Consider the following 23127-nt stretch of genomic DNA (forward strand, 5'->3'; position numbering starts at 1 on the left):
TCATGGCCTCAGGATTTTTTTTTATTCGTTCACGGGATGTGGGCGTCGCTGGCGAGGCCGGCATTTATTGCCCATCCTTAATTGCCCACGAGAAGGTGGTGGTGAGCCGCTTTCTTGAACCGCTGCAATCCGTGTAGGATGTCCCAAAGCGCTTTACAGCCAATGAAGTACTTTCTGAAGTGTAGTCACTGTTGTAATGTAGGGAAACGCTGCAGCCAATTTGCGCACAGCAAGATCCCACAAACAGCAGTGAGATAAATGACCAGATAATCTGTTTTGGTGATGTTGGTTGAGGGATAAATGTTTGCCAGGAACTCGCCTGCTATGTGCCAGCTCTTTGAAAGAGCTATCCAATTAGTCCCACTCCCCTGCTCTTTCTTGAATCTAGACTTAATGTTGTCCAGGAGACCAGGGAGAATTCTGCTGCTCTTCTTCAAAATAGTGCAGTGGGATCTTTCACATCCACCTGGTTTAAGGTCTCATCCAAAAGACTGCACCTCCCACAGTGCAGCACTCCCTCAGTACTGTGCAGTCAGCCTGGGTTTTGTGCTCAAATCTCTGGAACCCATGACCTTGTGACTCAGAGGTGAGAGTGCCACTAATGTCAATATACTCCTTAGCTGTCACCAAATTCCTGTAGTTTATTCCTAAATGCAACATTTCTGTCACCCTCATCTTACCCATTTTTCAAATTAATAGTTTGTTAATTTTTTATAGAAAAATGCAAAGGAGCTGCCCCATTGAATCACTGGGGAAGTGCACCGGCTGGTGTTTTATTAAACCATGCATCAAAAAGTTAATTTTTAATCAGAATGCTTGGCACATTCTGCTGGCTTGGTTCTTGAAGATCCAGGCGACTGGGTGAATGCTCAGACCGGGAGCTCACAAAACCCGTGACATATCGAGCAGATCCCCCGCTAATGGCCGAGCACCCGATCTCCATCGGATCCGGTGAGATCGAGCAGGTTCTGCGGGACACCGAGCTGCTCCCGGTGCTGGAGAGAGCGCTCGCCAACTTCTCGAGTGAAGGCGGCGGCGGCGGCGTGGAGCAGCCGGTCCGCAGCACCGTCCCGGTGGCGAAATACAACGGGTGAGAATGTTTAACCGGCGATTGCGGTAAAGCAGCCCGGGGCCGAGAGGAGTCCGGGAGCCCGGGGCCGAGAGGAGTCCGGGAGCCCGGGGCCAACTTCATCCCGCACCCCGGTCTCTTCACAAGAAACGCTCACTCCGTGCAACACCTTTGCTGGCAGTCGTGCAATAGATCGGGGCGGGGCTGAGGGACAAACTCTCACAGGTCTCACACTCACTGTCTCACACTCACTCACCCACCTCACTCTCACACTCACCTCACTCTCTCACACTCATTTGCCTCACTCACTTACACTCACACGCTTCACTCCCTATCTCACTCTCCTATACCTCACTCCACTCACACTCTCTCCACTCACATTCACTTTCTCACACTCACTCCACTCACACTCATTCACTCTTGCATTTCACTCACTATCACGCTCTCTCATACTCACTCCTCACTCACTCTCACTCCTCACTCACTCTCACTCCTCACTCACTCTCAGGGTAGAGTGGGTCACACGTGACTCGACATTTCACGTGTAATCAGTGATTTGACACGGCCCAGTTCCCTGCAACAAATGCTACAGGTTTTTTTATACTTCATGTCCAGGCGCGAGTGAAAGTTGCTGTAATTTTTGTAACTAGTCGAATATTTTCTGCTTTGTGTAAATACTCACCTTGTTTCCTCTTTTTCCGTTGAACTCTGCTTAGTTTTCTCGGAGTGATGCCGGCTTACAGTGCAGAGGACGATGCCTTGGTAACAAAAATAGTGAGATTTTACCAAACAACCAGCTCTTCTGCTTCTTCTCATCATGCAACAGTGCTGCTGTTTGACCCGAGAAATGGCATCTTAAAAGCAGTATGTAATAGTTGTGTAAACTTCCACTCCTGTATCTCTCCAGACAGTGTGTAACAGCTGTGGGTTTGGGGCCCCCACTCCCTCACTGTATGGGTTGTGGGAGCCCATAATCCCTCTCGCCATCTGGGACTAACCCCCCCGAACTGCTGGTGTAAGGATGGTTAAGGCCATAGAAGGAGCGTTCCCATTACAGCCTGTCAGACTGTTAATCAGCCTGCGAATCCTTCCATTATTTCACACTATTCTCCAAGGGAAGAGCGTAAAGATACAACAGCACCCTGTCGGACTGTGACTCAGCCTCCGTTTGGTACAGCGATGGAGACGAGTCTAAATCAAAGTGAACTTCATTTTTCTTGGGCTCCGAGGTTGACTAGCGACAGACCGGAGGGGTTTGGGGGTTAATGGGATGTGAAGCAAGGCTTTTTCCACAAAAACTTTGGATGGATAATTGGAGTGTAAATAATGGAGGCCGAGCTGTGTATAATTTGTTTAAGGGTGGTTCATTTATCGCTGTATTGTTTCTGTAGGTGATGGATGGACGAGTGATCACTGAAAGGAGAACGGCCTTGGTTTCTGCCATAGCAACTAAGGTAATGAAAAATTGCCACTATGTGGAAAATCCTCACCACTAAATCACAAGGGGCATTCCTTCCCATGAGTGGCCCATTTTCTGCCCATATCTCCTGAGGACATCTTGCTCTGAGCTATGGATCCATGGCAGCAGATAATGACCATCTTCCAATGCCTCACCTAAGTGGTCATTCGTGTGTGAGCTTAGTTAATGTTGACAGGCTGTTTGACAACAAAGACATCACATCCAAGCCCATTTCTAACCTCACCTTACACATCCTTATCGAATTTAAAATTCTCATCCTTGTGTTCAATTCCCTCCATGACCTCCCCCCTCCCTATCTCTGTAACCTCCTCCAGCCCTACAATCCTCCGAGATCTCTGCGCTCCTCCAATCCTTGTCTCTTGCGCATCCCCAATTTTCTTCGCCCCTCCATTGGTGGCCGTGCCTTCAGCTGCCTCGGCCCTAAGCTCTGGAATTCCATCCCTAAACCTCTCCGCCTCCTCCTTCCGACAATGTGGATAATTGCCCAGGTATGTCCTGTCCAGAAAAAGCAGGACAAATCCAATCTGGCCAATTACCGCCCCATCAGTCTACTCTCAATCATCAGCAAAGTGATGGAAGGTGTCGTCGACAGTGCTATCAAGCGGCACTTACTCACCAATAACCTGCTCACCGATGCTCAGTTTGGGTTCCGCCAGGACCACTCGGCTCCAAACCTCATTACAGCCTTGGTCCAAACATGGACAAAAGAGCTCAATTCCAGAGGTGAGGTGAGAGTGACTGCCCTTGACATTAAGGCAGCATTTGACCGAGTGTGGCACCAAGGAGCCCTAGTAAAATTGAAGTCAATGGGAATCAGGGGGAAAACTCTCCAGTAGCACAAAGGAAGATGGTAGTGGTTATTGGAGGCCAATCATCTCAGCCCCAGGGCATTGCTGCAGGAGTTCCTCAGGACAGTGTCTTAGGCCCAACCATCTTCAGCTGCTTCATCAATGACCTTCCCTCCATCATAAGGTCAGAAATGGGGATGTTCGCTGATGACTGCACAGTGTTCAGTTCCATTCGCAACTCCTCAAATAATGAAGCAGTCCGAGCCCGCATGCAGCAAGACCTGGACAACATCCAGGCTTGGGCTCATAAGTGGCAAGTAACATTCGCGCCAGATAAGTGCCAGGCAATGACCATCTCCAACAAGAGAGAGTCTAACCACCTCCCCTTGACATTCAACGGCATTACCATCGCTGAATCCCCCACCATCAACATTCTGGGGGTCACCATTGACCAGAAACTTAACTGGACCAGCCATATAAATACTGTGGCTACGAGAGCAGGTCAGAGGCTGGGTATTCTGCGGCGAGTGACTCACCTCCTGACTCCCCAAAGCCTTTCCACCATCCACAAGGCACAAGTCAGGAGTGTGATGGAATACTCCCCACTTGCTTGGATGAGTGCAGCTCCAACAACACTCAAGAAGCTCGACAACACCATCCAGGACAAAGCAGCCCGCTTGATTGGCATCCCATCCACCACCCTAAACATTCACTCCCTTCACCACTGGCGCACTGTGGCTGCCAGTGTGTACCATCCACAGGATGCACTGCAGCAACTCGCCAAGGCTTCTTTGACAGCTCCTCCCAAACCCGCGACCTCTACCACTTAGAAGGACAAGAGCAGTAGGTACATGGGAACAACACCACCTGCACGTTCCCCTCCAAGTCACACACCATCCCGACTTGGAAATATATCGCCGTTCCTTCATCGTCGCTGGGTCAAAATCCTGGAACTCCCTTCCTAACAGCACTGTGGGAGAACCTTCACCACACGGACTGCAGCGGTTCAAGAAAGCGGCTCACCACCACCTTCTCAAGGGCAATTAGGGATGGGCAATAAATGCTGGCCTCGCCAGCGACGCCCACATCCCATGAACGAATAATAAAAAAAAATGCTCCTTAAAACCTACCTGACCTATTATCTCCTGATGTGGCTTGGTGTCATATTTTGTCCGATAATCGCTCCTGTGAAGTGCCTTGGGACATTTTACTACATTAAAGGCACTATATAAGTGAAAGTTGTTGTTCTAGTTGTTACAAGGATGCCAACCAGGAGCAGCAAACCTGACTGAAATTCCTGCTCCCTAGCTCAGTGGTGCCGAGGGCAATTCCCCATCCCCAATAGCACCAGGGCAGAGATCATTTAACTCAACACAGACCAGAGGTTAAACCTGGACCTTCCTCCTCTCTGTAGGCTAAGTGGGGCCGTGACTCACTGAGCCATTGAAGGAGTCCCTTAAGTTATCATTTCAGTTTATAAACTATAACCAGTGGCTCCCCTAGATAATAAACACAGCAGAGTATAGTCAGGGCTCCAGTCTCAACTGGGGGCTCTGACAGTATGTATGCAGTTTGTCAACTGACCCTTTTTTCAGGTGAGACATTAAGCTGAGGCCTCGTCTACCTGTTCAGGTGGACATTAAGGATCCCACAACATAAGAACATAAGAAATAGGAGCAGGAGTAGGCCATTCGGCCCTTCGAGCCTACTCCGCCATTCAATCAGATCATGGCTGATCTTCGACCTCAACTCCACTTTCCCGCCCGATCCCCGTATCCCTTGATTCCCCTGGAGTCCAAAAATCTATCCATCTCAGCCTTGAATATACTCAACGACTCAGCATCCACAGCCCTCTGAGGTAGAGAATTTCAAAGATTCACAACCCTCTGAGTGAAGAAATTTCTCCTCATCTCTGTCTTAAATGGCCGACCCCTTATCCTGAGACTATGCCCTCTAGTTCTAGACTCTCCAGACAGAGGAAACATCCTCCCAGCATCTCAACGCTGCTCAAAGAAGAGCAAGGGAGCTTCTTCCGGTGCCCTGGGCTAACATCCCTCCCTCAACCTGATCGTTCATCTCATTGCTGCCTGTGGGATCTTGCTGTGTGCAAAATGGCTGCCGTGTTTCCCTAGATAACAGTCACTCCGATTCAAAGTATTTTTGCGGAATGCTTCATTCCATACAGCTGCAGGAACAGATGCAGGACTGGGACAGATGACTATAGTTCATAAAGCCAGCCCCAAAGGTTGTCAGATATCATACACTCTGCTACCTCATCGAGAGGAACACTGAAGCTGTTTTCTTCAATTCAGATTCCGTGTCTTAACTCTTGAATTTGTCCATTTTGATCCAGTACCTGAAGCGGCAGAACCTGGATGTGTTGTGTATCCTGGGAGCTGGGCCTCAGGCTGTGAGCCACTATGAAATCTTCACCCAAATGTTTCCATTTAAGCAGGTACTTTTACAAATTCTCCCTTTTTCCTTGTGTGTGTGAAAAGAGGAGCAATTTTATGATTGCTTGTGTGAATTTGGATTAAGTTACTTACACAATTTAATTCCCTTTACCTTTAACACATTAATATATTAGTGCAAATTCTTCGCTCCACTACTTTAACACAACCCATTTAAGGTAAAAGGGCCCACTGCATGAAAATAGCATAGACGGAAATTAATGCAAACTAAAATTGGAACAGGCGGAGGGAATTAAACCCAGCGATTGTTCTTTTTCTTTGTGTAAGGTGACACTCTACCTTGAATTTATTTTCTCCCTTTTCTGAAATACCAGAGGCAGGAAGGGGGAGGGGTGGACAATCTGCTGCCTATCATTCACCTGTGTTCTGGTTCCTAGGGGCTGTCTGAGAGGAGGCAGGGATTCCCCATAGGAATGCCCCTCCTCCTCTGTCAGTTGCCTCCTGATACCAGCACATCCAAGTGTTGACGCCTCTGTTATTTGGAGGGTCACGAGTGAGGAGGGGGTTCCACCCATATCCGGGTTTGGACGGGACAGTCTGTTTTGGGGTGAAAGTTTCTAATGTGTGAGCAGAACCCCCAAAAGTCTAATTTTTAAAAACCAGGGTCTTTCGTCCTCAGGATGTGAAGATGGTAAAAATTACAATTTTCACCAGCATCGAATTAAACACCAGGTTTTGAGCCACAAACCAATAACCACCCCTTGTACTCGGTAAAAGGCTAACAACTGTATGAGTGGAGAATCCAGTCCCACCTCCTCTCCCCACCCCCAAAGCTCTGTTTGGGGGGGGTCTCTTGTTCAATATTTCTTTTTTCTAAAAATGTTTATTTTTCTAAAGAACTTTTTGACATTTTTGAGTTGCACAGTACCAGCATTCAGTATTTCACAAGCAAATGTAAAAAGGAATCCATGAACCAGCACACAAGAAGGCTTTTCAACCCATCGTATCTGTGCTGGAATTTTATAGGAGAGATCTAAAACTAACCCCACTGCCCTGGATTCTCCCCACAGCCCTGCATCTTCCTCTGCTTCAAATATTTATCCAATTTTCCCTTAAAAAAAAATGCAATGGTCTCTGCCTCAATCACTTCCTGGGACAAAGCATTCCATGCTTCAACAGCCCTGTGTGTGTGTCAGCCGTGCTCAGTGGGTAACGCTCTCATCTCTGAGGTAGAAGGTCGTGGGTTCTAAGCCCTGCTGTAGAAACTCGAGCACATAATCTAGGCTGACACCCCAGAGCAGTACTGAAGGAACGCTGCACTGTCAGAGCTGCTATTTTTCGGATGAGACGTTAAACCGAGGCCCCGTACTGTCCTCCCGGGTGGAAATTAAAGATCCCATGTTACTACTGCAAAGAAGAGCAGGGGGGAGTTCTCCCCGGCGTCCTGGACAATATTTATCCCTTAACCAGTATCACTAAAACAGATGGTCTGGTCATTTATCACATTGCTGTTTGTGAGATCACAAGTAGAAATAATCTATCCATAGTCACTCTGTCAAAACCCGTCATAATTTTAACGGGCTTGGTTAAATCTCCTCTTGGCTTCTTTGCTCCAGTGGAAATAATCCCAGTATCTCGATCATTTATTTATGTGCTTTATTTTCAATTATAATAACTTGTGTTTCATTGATTTGATCATCGCAGGTGAAAGTGTGGAGCCGAACTCGAGAGCGTGTTGAGAAGTTTGTTAAAACAGTTAAGGGACCAGTCCAGATGTGCACATCAGCAAAAGAAGCCGTTCTTGGTGCTGATGTGGTGATAACGGTCACCATGGCAACAGAGCCGGTCCTGTTTGGAGAATGGGTAAAGCCTGGAGCCCACGTTAATGGTTTGTAACAACCTCCCCAGACCAGAGGCTTTAGAAGTTGTTGGGAAATATTTACCGTAGTGTTTCTGTTTGGAGTCAGTGTGCTGAGAATTTATACAACAAGTTTTGGGGGATGTTTTCAAAAGCTTAACTTAAGGAAACTTTACAGAATCTTGGGGGACGGGGCTTATGGGTCTCAAAGGCATAAAACCACAGCAGGAAAGCATTGGGGCATCGATCTCGCCCGTGATTGGTTCAATCCCAGGGTTCAGTGTGTTCCAATCCCACCGTTTCTCATTTTTGTTCCTTTCCCGCTTTTTCTCTTGCCCTTTCATATCTTCAGGATGTTCCAATATGCTTTGCATCCAATCAAGTATTTATGCAGTATGTAATCACTGTTGTTATATAGGAAAACACAGGAGCAAAATTTGCGCACAGCAAGATCCCACAAACAGTAAATGAAATGAGTTGCAAGCTAATCTGTGGTTCGCTGAGGGGTGAATGGACGGAACAACTCGCTGCTCCTCTTGAAATGTGCCCTGGGGTCTCGAACATCCATCTGAACCACAAGGCATTAGTTTAACGGCACCTCTGACAGTGCAGCACTCCCTCAGTACTGCACTGGGAGTGTCAGCCTGGATTATGTGCTCAAGTCTCTGGACTGGGGCTCGAACCCACGACCTTCTGAAGGTCTATGGGGGAGGGGGAAAGCTCATAAAAAAAGCTGTTTGTTGGCAAGCCTTAGAATGACCCCAGTTAAATCATCTAATACGTATTTCTGGTGCATTGTTTCACCTTTCAGCTGTTGGGGCCTGTCGACCAGAATGGCGGGAGCTGGATGATGGGCTGATGAAGAGTGCCGTCTTGTATGTAGACAGCAGAGAGGCAGCTATGAGGGAGTCGGGAGACGTCATACTCTCAGGCGTAATGCGTTTCACTTTGGTTCAGTATTATTTTGGTGTCTGATATTATCGCTGAGCTCGTCACTTATTCTTAATCCTCTGGCTGATCTGAAGGCTGCAGGACACTGAATTCAGTTAATTGTTTCCATCCTTCCCCTTGCAGCCCTCTGCTTGGTGACCTCCAGCCGAGGTCACGCAGAGTCCAACCTCCTCTTTGCTCCACTCTGTTGCCGTGGAAATCATTTTTTAAAACTATTAACTTTCTGATACTGAAACATCCCATAGCTTTATTCGCCCATCATATTCCGCAGAAACTAACACAAGAGCTCACTTGATGCCTCGGTGAGTTGCTGAATCGCACGGACCAGGAAGCTCGCAGGTTTAATTCCTGGTTCAAGCCTGATTGGGGGCTGCAATCATCGAGTTGTGATTGGCCTTAGAGCCCCTGCATTGGGGGAAGGGGAAAATCAGTCCCCTCCTGATCACTAGTCAGTGACACACTGCCTCCCCACCCCACCGCTGGAAAGTGCATGTGTGTTGGTGTCCAGTGAGAATATGTCATGATGCCCACCATAGTCGAATAGCCTCAACTGTTGAAGCTCACACGTGAAGACTGGCCACTTGAGCGAGGAAGGGGAGGAAATTGTCAAAGTGGGGAAAAAAATGAGTGCGGTAATGTTCAAATGAGAACTTCGAGTCAGATTGTAAAATATGTTACCAAACTCGCACTGACTAAATGGAATCCTGATTGTATCCAAGTACTGAACTGCCCTTCAATTGCCACTTGTTGGATTTAACTGCTCTTTTAATTAAAGCCATAAACAATCAGTAATTGAAAAGAATTTGTTGATCGAAGTTCATTGAACAAAGGGTGCAGCCATTTATCAAAGCCTCTATTCAATTCATCTCGCAGGCTGAGATCTTTGCAGAACTGGGAGAAGTAGTGAAAGGAACCAAACCTGCTCTGTGCGAGAGGACCACAGTTTTCAAGTCATTGGGTAAGAACAAACAAGCCATTATTGAGGGAGCTGATGTCAGGACAAAGTTGGTCATTCATTGCTGCTCTGTGTTGTGGGTGAAAGGTTCAATAAAGTTTCTAATTGATTGAAAAAATAGTAACTTTGAGACACATTTTATTCAGGTGTAGAATTTGCTTAATTGTCACGGTTTGGCATCAAAGGATAAATAATTCAGGCAAACGCACGATAACCTGCTGTTCAATCCAGCAGCTATAGCACAAAATAAAAACAGAAAGTACTGAAAAACACTCAGCAGGTCAGGCAGAGAAACAGTTAATGTTTCAGGTCGATGACCTTTCGTCAGAGCTCTCCATTCCTGTTCACTGTCACTAATCTCAGCTTTAGTTTGTTGTTCTGGTGTTTTTGTTTCTGATGAAAGGTCATCGACCCGAAACATTAACTCTGTTTCTCTCTCCATAGATGCTACCTGACCTGCTGAGTATTTTCCAGCATTTTCTTTTGTCCACTTGAACTGTGTGTTTTATGGGTCAGTTACGCTAAAGTTTTTGCATCGTACAAACCAGAAACTGAATTACGTTGACCCACAGATGCAGTATAACTCTGGTCTTGTTTCCACTTTGACTGCTCTCTGGGATACCATTTCACAGGCACTATTCGCCCTCCAAATTGTGTGTGGTTTTTTTTGTGCGTGTGAGCGTCAGCAGGTTGTCCAACTGCTGGGGCATCTCAGCCAAGCCTACCCGCTCCTCACCTGGCCTCCGTGTACTTCCAGCAGGGGTCGCTGGTGACCAGGGGTGAGGATCCTGGCTGATTCACGGGCACTGAGGACATTTGGAGCAGTGAACTCAACACAGACTGAGGGGGGAATTGAACCCGGGACCATCCTGCTTTGAGTCAGTGAATAAACCCACTGGGACATCGGGGAAAGACAGGACTGCGGCGAAGCCATCTTTTAAACTTTTAGAAAGATCCAGCAAGTCTGCTTTGCCTTTGTAGTGTTGGCATTACCTTGATGAGCACAAGAATGGACATACCCAGTGCACAGAATCTGTGTAAAACCAGTCAGTCCTGTGTCTTAAATGAAGCTTTGAGCGCTGAAGTGTTTTTGTGTTGTTTGTTTCTTCCAGGAATGGCCATTGAAGATGCGGTGGCAGCAAAGCTGGTTTATGACAGATGGGAAGTCAAAAATAAACAGAAATCATAATGTAAAAATATTCTTTTCATTTCTACTGAAGGTCATTTAACTGAATCAAATGGTGTCGAATCAGAATAATGGGACACCTGACAGAAATTAATGATGCATTTCATTCAAACAGTCTGTGAAAACACAAACCTTGTGATAACAAGACTCTTCAATCTTGTACAACTAAAGTATCATTTGTTGAACATCAACCCAAGTGTTACCAGTGTTTGAAACGTGTTTGGTTTCATCACCTTATAGAATCATATAGCACAGAAGGAGGCCATTTGGCCCATCGTGCTGTGCCTCTTTGAAAGAGCTGTCCAATTAGTCCCACCCTCCTCGCTTTCTCCCTATAGCCCTGCAAATTTCTCCTTTTCAAGTATATCTACATACACGGACTGCAGTGGTTCAAGAAGGCGGCTCACCACCACCTTCTCCAGGGCAATTAGGGATGGGCAATAAATGCTGGCCTTGCCAGCGACGCCCACATCCCATGAACGAATAAAAAAATACATACCTTGTGTCAAAACATTTAAAGCTATTTTTGGTGGGATATTATTGGCTAGGACACTGGGAGAACTATCTGCCCCAAAGCCTGTGATGTGGGTCTGAGCGCCACCATCTCCTGGGCCAGACCGGAGACTGTCGCTAACTGAGCCAAACTGCCACACCTTGATCTTGTGCTGTATGTAGACTGCAAGTTATTATTGAGACTATCAGCTGATTTTGCATTTGCCTTGATCAAACAGAAATAAAAAAGCCTTAAATCCCTGTGTTTTGTGTTAGTCCTTTCTTGATTGGTGTGAGGGATTATTTTAACAGGGTCTTTGTTAGTTTGCGATTGATCCAATCTAGCAGCGATTGGAAGAGGCTTTGATGAGGTGGAATGATGGAAGTTGTGAGGTGGGGACGGGTTTGTAGATGAGGGCGTAGTGGTGGAGGAAAATAGGAAGATGTGGAGAGGAATGTTCACACTTCCCATGACAGAGATATTGGGATTAATCAAGGATTATGTGGCATAACTGGAAACGATTCCCTTGGGAAGCACAATCTCCCAGCGTAACGGCAGTGGGAGATTGGCAAAACCCCAGAGGTTTTTTTTTACTGTTTACGCCATTTCTCCTGAGATTCTGCCAGACAACGTCCATGGAATTTCCAGGTTTCTATTTTTCCTTTTGATTTATTATTGTCCTTAACTAGACTGCCTGAGACTATGTGGCCATTAGCAGCATTGTGTTTTGCATCATTGAGCATGAATTAATCAAGTCCCCTGTAAAATTCTACACAGCACAGAAAACCATTTATTAATGGAAGAGGAATGGTGAGAGATATGAAGACAGATCGGCAGCGCACACACCTGCATGAGAGCCAGTCAGGTCTATAAATCCCGCATCCCATATAAACATCACCTCTCCATCCCAGGAGAGGCTGAGCCTGTAAGGGCATGTCCCACACAGAACAAGGGTAGCTCAGGGTCAGTCATGCTAGGGTCCAGGTTAGGCTCTGCATCTTCAGGAGAGAATAACTTTCCTCACATCAGAAAACCAATGGCACTAACAACAGAGATTAGAATTACATTACAGCATAGTAACAGGCCATTCGGCCCAACTGTTCTATGCCAGCATTTATGCTCCACACGAACCTCCTCCCATCCCTCTTCATCTAACCCTCTCGGCATATCCTTCTATTCCTTTCTCCCTCCTGTGTTTATCCAGCTTCCCCTTAAATGCATCTGTGCTATTTGCCTCAATCACTCCTTGCAGCAAGTTTCACATTCCCACCACTCTCTGGGTAAAGAAGTTTCTCCTGAAATCTCTATTGGATTTATTGGTGATTGTCTTCTATTTATATTGGAGGACTGTTAATTTGATGCAGTTAATGCAGTGCACTACATCAAAAATAGCTATTTTACAATTTGTTGGCATTGAATCACCTTTAATGCACATGGTGATTTGTATCTGTCCACAGTTACACATTAGTGTTACAAAACAAACTGACTAACTGAAGAACAGCTTAAAGGAGGGAGGAATTCCCAATAACAGTTAACGACCTATAGTTACAGAGCAATTTTAATAAATTTTAAGGATTAAATAGCACGAGTAGAACAAACATTTAAAAGGATCAGGTGTGTTGTACAAGTACAGAAACAGAAATATAGAATCATAGAAGTTTACAACATGGAAACAGGCCCTTCGGCCCAACATGTCCATGTCGCCCAGTTTATACCACTAAGCTAGTCCCAATTGCCTGCACTTGGCCCATATCCCTCTATACCCATCTTACCCATGTAACTGTCCAAATGCTTTTTAAAAGACAAAATTGTACCCGCCTCTACTGCTGCCTCTGGCAGCTCGTTCCAGACACTCACCACCCTTTGAGTGAAAAAATTGCCCCTCTGGACCCTTTTGTATCTCTCCCCTCTCACCTTAAATCTATGCCCCCTCGTTATAGACTCCCCTACCTTTGGGAAAAGATTTTGACTATCTACCTTATCTATGCCCCTCATTATTTTATAGACTTCTATAAGATCATCCCTAAACCTCCTACTCTCCAGGGAAAAAAGTCTCAGTCTATCCAACCTCTCCCTATAAGTCAAATCATCAAGTCCCGGTAGCATCCTAGTAAATGTTTTCTGCACTCTTTCTAGTCTAATAATATCCTTTCTATAATAGGGTGACCAGAACTGTACACAGTATTCCAAGTGTGGCCTTACTAATGTCTTGTACAACTCCTGTATTCAATGTTCTGACCAATGAAACCAAGCATGCTGAATGCCTTCTTCAGAAGGTCCATCAGGATTTCAGGCATAGTTCCTTCGTCAGAACCTTTCTGGTCTTTGAGGTGAGGGTTGTCAGCATTGGAGGATAGAACTCTTCCCATTTCAGGCAGCCAATGTCAGCACCAGGCACTCCCAGGTCAGGGACAATACAGTAAAACTCTCTCTGCTCTTCCCCAACAACATGCCTCAGTCCAGCCTTAGAAGAGCCCCCAATGACTGGATAAGGGACTGTTTCCGACCCAGGCCAAAGTACGTGAACATTGTCGGGTTTGAGATGTGGATTCTGAAGAAATTTATTGTACATTCGAACCTCCGTGATCTGCGTTCCAATTATACGCCAGAATACTCTAGAACTAATCCTTGTGTAAGACATCAAAACTTCTTCATCCTTTGTATCGCACTTGTCTTCGATCCCAATTGCTATACCTAAACATACAAGACCAAAATTTGGTAATTTCCAATAATCTGCTAATGTCCATTTATCCAGCCACCCCCCTCCCTCCCCTCCCCGTTACAGTGGATAATAGAAGCTCAGCTGAATTTCGTGGTTTCTGCAATGGTGTTCTATATCACACTCAGTAAAAGGGCAAGTGGCCAATTCTGTCACTGCCCTAGAACGATGATGGTCCTTATTTTAAATGCTGGAGATTGCTCAGACTGTAGCTTTTCTCAGCGGTGTGTAAGCTTCTTTACCTATTTCAAATGAAAAGAAAGTCACACATTAACAGTGAAGATAAATTCCACTTTATACAGAAAATGTAGGTGAGTGAAGGGATTTAATTTCACAGTAAATCACTGCGTCTTTTAGATTTGCATTTATATAGCACCTTTCACTACCTAATGACGTCCCAAAGAGCTTTACAGCCAATGAAGTGTAGTCACTGTCGGAATGTAGGAAACGCTAAGGCCAACACCAGGTGGGATCAGCTAACTGAGCACTGACCAGGGAGCTTCCACATGTCTTTTGGCTCAGTATCACACCAGGAGATTCACATGCCCAACAGGCCAGCAGGGAGCTTTCTTCCGTTGTATTAACTGGATTTTATGAACAGTTTTAGTAGAAATATACTAATGAATGTGTGTTACAGTACCACGCACAGCTAAATAAGTATTGTGGTAACACAATTCATTGTTCTTCTTTCTTATTAGTGTCCCAAAGATTGTTACTTTGCAGCGAACAGTTTGTTTCAAGGACGGGTTACATTACCCATTAAAATGTAGCAATCACTATGATACGGTCTTGTCTTGGATAAGGCAGGACTGTATTACATCGGCTGTAACACCCCTGAACCTGGGTGTATTATCAGCTGTTGTATATTGGTTCTGATACAGTTCTCTCACCTCATCAGGCTTGGGTATATTCTCTCTTGTAGCTGTGATTAAGACTTGCTACCCTGCCCGAGACACATCAGATAGGATGTCCTCTCTCCTCGGGTCACCCAGCTCTTGTATCTTACCTTCCCCTATTTTAGTTTTCTTTCAGTTCTCCCTCTCTGTGAGTCAGTTGCTCTTCTCAAATAGTACTGTGGGATCTTTTACATCCATCTAAGAAGACAGATGAGGCCTCAGTTTAACGTCTCATCCAAAAGTCAGCACCTGCAACAGTGCAGCACTCCCTCAGTATTGCACTGAAGTGTCAGCCTAGATTCTGTGCTCAAGTCTCTGGAGTGGGACTTGAACCCATGACCTACTGACTCAGAGGAGAGAGTGCTGCCCACTGAGCCACAGCTGACATCTTAAAGTCATTCTAAAGTCACATTCATGACATTTACCCTTAAAGCTGCAGAGACCCCCAGCTGAAGAAGGATTCATTGAATAAATGGCATCTAACACCTATAAATGGAGAACACAACATATATGTTCTAACTGGTCAGCAAACATCAATATATGCTTCAAATACCGTGTGCTTACAATACAGTATCCACTAGTTTGTTTGGTGTTTCCAAGATTAATTTTCTTCTTTCTACTGCGGAAAGAATTTTTTTCCGTGGTCCAAGTGGCAGATGGATGCCTTTCAGATCTTCGTCAGAACACAGCATGAGGGAATCTAGGTCAATCTGCTCTCTTGCAAGGAAAGGGATGAACTCCATCATGTTCTGAGATGCCAGGAAGACTTCAAGTGGTGTTGTCTCAGGCTCGTCATCATCCAGACCTATATCTTCCTCGTTCCAGGGCAAATCATCTTCCTCTTCTTCATTGAATCCATCAAGGATTTCAGGATTTGCAAACTTCTCATTAGGCTTCAACACTTCACGACGTAATTTGGAACCAACATCTTCCATCTCATTATTGGTCAACACTTCCTCTTCCACATTCAAGCCAAAGACAAAGTTTCTTCTGAAAAGCATATTTCCCAAACCAGGACGATTGAAGAGAGACTCATGTCCGAAATTATCACCATCTTCATTAGAGGCTGCACTCCCCTCATCTCTTTCATTAAACATGTCCAATACATTGCCCCGTACCCCACTGCTCCCTTCTTGAGTTACAAAGATGACATCCTTTCCTAGTTGCTGCTCCGAAATGTTTTTGCTGCTTTCCTTCTTCCTAAGTTTCTTCTGCAGGGATCCTTTCATGATGGAAGAAATGGGACCTGTTCGTTGTGATCCACCCATTTTGAAGAGATCACTAACACTAGATACAGTCCCACCCTGTGCATGTGCAGCCCCACTGCTTTTGGCTTCCATCTCCCGGGTATATTTCTTGTTCATTTGATTCTGGTGCTTTTTCTTGCGTTTTTCACACTCTTTGATCTGTTTCTCTGCTTCCTTCCTCGCCTTCTCCTTTAGCCTGGTGACCTGTTTCGGATTCATCGTTGTTTGCTTAGTGGCTGCCGTGTCTAGGAAGCGGACGCATTCCATTCGATCCTTATTGGCGGCAGCGTCCATCGCGGAATGGAAGTCGTTATCCAGAGCCCAGATGTTTGCACCAAAGTTGACCAAGAAAGTGACAATGTGAAGATGGCCATTGGTTGAAGCATGGTGCAAGGGAGTGTTGCCCCAGATGTCACATATGTCAGGGTCACCTCTGAAAAAACAATCATAAAGAGTTGGTTTGATACAGGGTTTCACAATAAGTAGCAAGTCTGTTCCTTTCTGCCTCTCTAACTTTGCCCTCTTGGCCATCATCTCCCCAAGGGGTCTCGATGTCAATGGCCCTCTGACACCGTACCCAAGCGGCCACTCTCGATACATTAGCCTGGACAACGAGTGTTGATTGTTGATCTGACCGTGAAGCAGTCACAGCCAAACCTGTTCTAACTTGTCATCTGCACTTGAACACTTCCAGCAAAGGACAGTGGATCAGAAGCAGAAAACATGGCTGATTTCCTCCATCCCCTCCTTAATTCAGGAACGTCGAAGCTATCTATAGCTTCGCCAATTCCCTAATGAGATGTAACTAGCAAAGACCAGCTAGCTCAGTGCAGACTATGGAGTGAAATTAGGACCTGTCCAGTCTAGTGTCACACTGAGCAGTCCAATTAACAAGATGACCACCGCCAGAGCACATATGACACCTTTAACCATTGGTGGACAGAATGTTTTGGCTCAGTGGGTAGCACTTTCGCCTCTGGGTCAGAAGGTCGTGGGTACAAATTGCACTCCTGAGACTTGAGCCCATAATCAAGGCTGACACTCTAGTGCAGTACTGAGGGAGTGCTGCACTGTTGGAGGTGCCGTCTTTTGGATGAGACCTGTCTGTTCTCTCAGATGGAAGTAAAAGATCCCTTGGCAGTATTCAGAGAAGAGCGTGATCATCATTCAAGTAAGATGTTAAACCAAGGCCCTGCCTGCCTTCTCAAGTGGACGTAAAAGATCCCATCTGATTCAAAGAACAGCAGGGTAAGAGGACAAGTTCTACTGGTGTTCTGGCCGATGTTTATCCCTCAGCTAACACCACCAAACACCAATGAACTGGTCATTCATTTCATTGCTATTTGTGGGACCTGAGGTTGTGAAAGGCGCTATATAAATGCAAGTCTTTCTCCCAGTCACCTGACCGGAGTGGGTGTGCACTTTAAACGCTCAGCAACATTTGCAAATATTGACTGTGACGAGCAACAATCTGTCTCCATTTACTGTTACTCCTTGGAATGATGTGGAGATGCCGGTAATGGACTATAACCTGGTGTTGTAAGATTCCTTACATTACTCCTTGGAATGACAGATAACAAGACCTGAAACATAACTTTACGAGATTCGGGTTATGGCTTCAATTCAGGTTGCTGAAGGGCAAACCCCTGAAACATTACGACATCTTTTCTTTTTATAGACTGACCTGTTGCTTAATTCCAGCTTTATTTGATTTATATTAATTCAGGTTCATAGTTTGTGAGTATGTTTTTTTTAAATGACTCAAGGTTTGTAGAAAGCCTTAGACCTTGATCAACACGTAACAATTCTCTCAACGTCTATCATTTCAAAAGACATTTACTAAATAAACCATTGTCTTCGGTCCTCGCCAGAAACTCCGTTCTCTAGCCACTGACTCCATTCCTCTCCCTGGCCACTGTCTGAAGCTGAACCAGGCCATTCGCAACCTTGGCATCCTATCTGACCCCGAGATGAGCTTCTGACCACATATCCGCTCCATCACCAAGACCACCTACTTCCACCTCCGTAACATCGTGCATCTCCACCCCTGCCTCAGCTCATCTGCTGCTGAAACCCTTATCCATGTCTTTATTACCTCTAGACTTGACTATTTGAAAGCGCTCCTGACCGGCCTCCCATTTTCCACCCTCCATAAACTTGAGTTCATCCAAAACTCTGCTGCCCGTATCCTAACTCTCACCAAGGCCCGTTCACTCATCACCTCCCCTGTGCTCGCTGACCTACATTGGTCTGGAAACGCCTCAATTTTAAAATTCTCATCCTTCTTTTCAAATCCCTCCATGGCCTCACCCCTCCCTATCTCTGTAACCTCCTCCAGCTCTACAATCCTCCGAGATCTCTGTGCTTCTCCAATTCTGGTCTCTTGCGCATCCCCGATTTTCATCGCCCCACCAGTGGCGGCCGTGCCTTCAGCTGCCTAGGCCCTAAGCTCTTGAATTCCCTCCCTGAACCTCTCCGCCTCTCTCTCCTCCTTTAAGACACTTCTTAAAACCTACCTCCCATCCTAATATCTCCTTGTGTGGCTCGGTGTCAAATTTTGTTTGATTACGCTCCTGTGAAGCACCTTGGGCCATTTACTAAAGGTGCTATATAAAAGCAAGTTGTTGTAAGTTGACAGGTAATAAAGGAAACATTAGATAGCAGATATTAAATATTGAGACGTTTAAAAATAACAATGGTTACATTGTTCCACGTTAAATTAAAGAATGAAAGACTTGCATTCGTATAGAGCCTTTCACAACCTCAGGACGTCCCAAAGCGCTTTCCAACCAATTAAGTACTTTTGAAGTGTAGTCACTGTTGTAATGTAGGAAATGCAGCAGCCAATTTGTGCACAGCAAGATCCCACAAACATCAATGAAACAAATGACGACGTCATCTGTTTTAGGTGTTGGTCAAGGAATAAATATTGGCCAGGACACCGGGGAGAATTTCCCCGCTCGTCTTAGAAATAGTGGCCCTGGAATCTTTTACATCCACCTGAGGGGGCAGACAGGGCCTCGGTTCAACGTCTCATCCGAAAGACGGCACCTCCGACAGTACGGCGCTCCCTCAGTACTGACCCCCCGACAGTGCGGCACTCCCTCAGTACTGACCCTCCGACAGCGCGGTACTCCCTCAGTACTGACCCTCCGACAGTGCAGCGCTCCCTCAGTACTGACCCTCCGACAGTGCTGCACTCCCTCAGTACTGACCCTCCGACAGTGCGGCGCTCCCTCAGTACTGACCCTCCGACAGTGCTCCCTCAGTACCGACCCTCCAACAGTGCGGCGCTCCCTCAGTACCGACCCTCCGACAGTGCTGCGCTCCCTCAGTAACGACCCTCCGACAGTGCGGCACTCCCTCAGTAACGACCCTCCGACAGTGCGGCACTCCCTCAGTACTGACCCTCCGACAGTGCTGCACTCCCTCAGTACTGACCCGCCGACAGTGCTGCGCTCCCTCAGTACTGACCCTCCGACAGTGCTGCGCTCCCTCAGTACTGACCCTCCGACAGTGCTGCGCTCCCTCAGTACTGACCCTCCGACAGTGCTGCGCTCCCTCAGTACTGACCCTCCGACAGTGCTGCACTCCCTCAGTACTGACCCTCCGACAGTGCTGCACTCCCTCAGTACTGACCCTCCGACAGTGCTGCGCTCCCTCAGTACTGACCCTCCGACAGTGCTGCGCTCCCTCAGTACTGACCCTCCGACAGTGCTGCGCTCCTTCAGTACTGACCCTCCGACAGTGCTGCGCTCCCTCAGTACTGACCCTCCGACAGTGCTGCGCTCCCTCAGTACTGACCCTCCGACAGTGCTGCGCTCCCTCAGTACTGACCCTCCGACAGTGCTGCGCTCCCTCAGTACTGACCCTCCGACAGTGCTGCGCTCCCTCAGTACTGACCCTCCGACAGTGCTGCGCTCCCTCAGTACTGACCCTCCGACAGTGCTGCGCTCCCTCAGTACTGACCCTCCGACAGTGCTGCGCTCCCTCAGTACTGACCCTCCGACAGTGCTGCGCTCCCTCAGTACTGACCCTCCGACAGTGCTGCGCTCCCTCAGTACTGACCCTCCGACAGTGCTGCGCTCCCTCAGTACTGACCCTCCGACAGTGCTGCGCTCCCTCAGTACTGACCCTCCGACAGTGCTGCGCTCCCTCAGTACTGACCCTCCGACAGTGCTGCGCTCCCTCAGTACTGACCCTCCGACAGTGCTGCGCTCCCTCAGTACTGACCCTCCGACAGTGCTGCGCTCCCTCAGTACTGACCCTCCGACAGTGCTGCTCTCCCTCAGTACTGACCCTCCGACAGTGCTGCACTCCCTCAGTACTGACCCTCCGACAGTGCTGCACTCCCTCAGTACTGACCCTCCGACAGTGCTGCACTCCCTCAGTACTGACCCTCCGACAGTGCTGCACTCCCTCAGTACTGACCCTCCGACAGTGCTGCACTCCCTCAGTACTGACCCTCCGACAGTGCTGCACTCCCTCAGTACTGACCCTCCGACAGTGCAATGCTCCCTCAGTACTGACCCTCCGACAGTGCTGCGCTCCCTCAGTACTGACCCTCGGACAGTGCTGCACTCCCTCAGTACTGACCCTCCGACAGTGCTGCACTCCCTCAGTACTGACCCTCCGACAGTGCTGCACTCCCTCAGTACTGACCCTCCGACAGTGCTGCGCTCCCTCAGTACTGACCCTCCGACAGTGCTGCGCTCCCTCAGTACTGACCCTCCGACAGTGCTGCGCTCCCTCAGTACTGACCCTCCGACAGTGCTGCGCTCCCTCAGTACTGACCCTCCGACAGTGCTGCGCTCCCTCAGTACTGACCCTCCGACAGTGCTGCGCTCCCTCAGTACTGACCCTCCGACAGTGCTGCGCTCCCTCAGTACTGACCCTCCGACAGTGCTGCGCTCCCTCAGTACTGACCCTCCGACAGTGCTGCGCTCCCTCAGTACTGACCCTCCGACAGTGCTGCGCTCCCTCAGTACTGACCCTCCGACAGTGCTGCGCTCCCTCAGTACTGACCCTCCGACAGTGCTGCGCTCCCTCAGTACTGACCCTCCGACAGTGCTGCGCTCCCTCAGTACTGACCCTCCGACAGTGCTGCGCTCCCTCAGTACTGACCCTCCGACAGTGCTGCGCTCCCTCAGTACTGACCCTCCGACAGTGCTGCGCTCCCTCAGTACTGACCCTCCGACAGTGCTGCGCTCCCTCAGTACTGACCCTCCGACAGTGCTGCGCTCCCTCAGTACTGACCCTCCGACAGTGCTGCGCTCCCTCAGTACTGACCCTCCGACAGTGCTGCGCTCCCTCAGTACTGACCCTCCGACAGTGCTGCGCTCCCTCAGTACTGACCCTCGGACAGTGCTGCACTCCCTCAGTACTGACCCTCCGACAGTGCTGCACTCCCTCAGTACCGACCCTCCGACAGTGCTGCACTCCCTCAGTACTGACCCTCCGACAGTGCTGCGCTCCCTCAGTACTGACCCTCCGACAGTGCTGCGCTCCCTCAGTACTGACCCTCCGACAGTGCTGCGCTCCCTCAGTACTGACCCTCCGACAGTGCTGCGCTCCCTCAGTACTGACCCTCCGACAGTGCTGCGCTCCTTCAGTACTGACCCTCCGACAGTGCTGCGCTCCCTCAGTACTGACCCTCCGACAGTGCTGCACTCCCTCAGTACTGACCCTCCGACAGTGCTGCACTCCCTCAGTACTGACCCTCCGACAGTGCTGCGCTCCCTCAGTACTGACCCTCCGACAGTGCTGCGCTCCCTCAGTACTGACCCTCCGACAGTGCTGCGCTCCCTCAGTACTGACCCTCCGACAGTGCTGCGCTCCCTCAGTACTGACCCTCGGACAGTGCTGCGCTCCTTCAGTACTGACCCTCCGACAGTGCTGCGCTCCCTCAGTACTGACCCTCCGACAGTGCTGCACTCCCTCAGTACTGACCCTCCGACAGTGCTGCACTCCCTCAGTACTGACCCTCCGACAGTGCTGCGCTCCCTCAGTACTGACCCTCGGACAGTGCTGCGCTCCTTCAGTACTGACCCTCCGACAGTGCTGCACTCCCTCAGTACTGACCCTCCGACAGTGCTGCACTCCCTCAGTACTGACCCTCCGACAGTGCTGCACTCCCTCAGTACTGACCCTCCGACAGTGCTGCGCTCCCTCAGTACTGACCCTCCGACAGTGCTGCACTCCCTCAGTACTGACCCTCCGACAGTGCTGCACTCCCTCAGTACTGACCCTCCGACAGTGCTGCACTCCCACAGTACTGACCCTCCGACAGTGCTGCACTCCCTCAGTACTGACCCTCCGACAGTGCTGCGCTCCCTCAGTACTGACCCTCCGACAGTGCTGCACTCCCTCAGTACTGACCCTCCGACAGTGCTGCGCTCCCTCAGTACTGACCCTCCGACAGTGCTGCACTCCCTCAGTACTGACCCTCCGACAGTGCTGCACTCCCTCAGTACTGACCCTCCGACAGTGCTGCACTCCCTCAGTACTGCACTGGGAGTGTCAGCCTGGATTTTATTGCTCAGGCCTCTGGACTGGAGCTTGACCCTCGCAGCTTCTGACTCAGAGGTGAGAGGGCGACACACTGAACCACGGCTGACATTTCAGAACAGATAAATCATCTGAAAAAAAAAACCACAAGTGCTCAGAAGGATTTCTATCCCATCATTGCTGGTGATGTGGGAACCAGCCTGTGATCCTCACCCTCTGCTACAGATGAGCTGAAGAGCCTCCAGATGGCCGTGATACGCCGCCCAAAGAGTCGGGGTCATCCCATCCTCATTTGGGCTGTTGAGATCCTTCCTGGTCGCCTCCTTCAAGGGACCCAGGTAGCCATCCCTGGCGGCCTTGTGATACCTGTCAGTCATGGCTCAGCAGCTCAGGGACCCCCCCGCACACACACCACGGGCACCGGGTGGCGAAGCAGCGAGTCCGGCGACAGAGTGAGAGCCGGGTCCCCGCCCCTGGCCAAAGTCCACTCTCCACAGACCGGATGGTTAAGGTGGTTCAGGCCGGCAGGCGAGTGACTGAATGACAAGCACCGTCTCCCCCGTCACT

The 23127-nt window shown here is 48.5% G+C and overlaps 2 protein-coding genes across 3 annotated transcripts; one reads left to right on the forward strand and one right to left on the reverse strand.

Annotated features, from left to right (window-relative positions):
* Positions 1-796: 796 nt before the first annotated feature.
* On the forward strand, positions 797-11451 carry crym (crystallin, mu). Its single transcript, XM_068003546.1, has 8 exons — positions 797-1090; positions 1786-1933; positions 2461-2523; positions 5691-5792; positions 7453-7636; positions 8418-8539; positions 9431-9515; positions 10625-11451. Exons 1-8 carry the CDS (start codon positions 921-923, stop codon positions 10699-10701), a joined length of 951 nt encoding a protein of 316 aa, XP_067859647.1. The 5' UTR covers positions 797-920; the 3' UTR covers positions 10702-11451.
* Positions 11452-12594: 1143 nt separating this feature from the next.
* On the reverse strand, positions 12595-23015 carry anks4b (ankyrin repeat and sterile alpha motif domain containing 4B). 2 transcript variants are annotated; one of them, XM_068003547.1, is made up of 3 exons: positions 22774-23015; positions 15371-16486; positions 12595-14152 (listed from the first exon to the last, which is right to left on the reverse strand). In XM_068003547.1, exons 1-3 carry the CDS (start codon positions 22935-22937, stop codon positions 14149-14151), a joined length of 1284 nt encoding a protein of 427 aa, XP_067859648.1. In that variant the 5' UTR covers positions 22938-23015; the 3' UTR covers positions 12595-14148. The 2 variants fall into 2 exon arrangements, with proteins under 2 accessions (XP_067859648.1, XP_067859649.1); XM_068003548.1 differs by having other exon boundaries at positions 15360-16486.
* Between the last annotated feature and the right edge of the window lie 112 nt (positions 23016-23127).

Source organism: Heptranchias perlo, chromosome 22, assembly GCF_035084215.1.
Source record: "Heptranchias perlo isolate sHepPer1 chromosome 22, sHepPer1.hap1, whole genome shotgun sequence".
Classification (NCBI taxonomy): Eukaryota; Metazoa; Chordata; class Chondrichthyes; order Hexanchiformes; family Hexanchidae; genus Heptranchias; species Heptranchias perlo.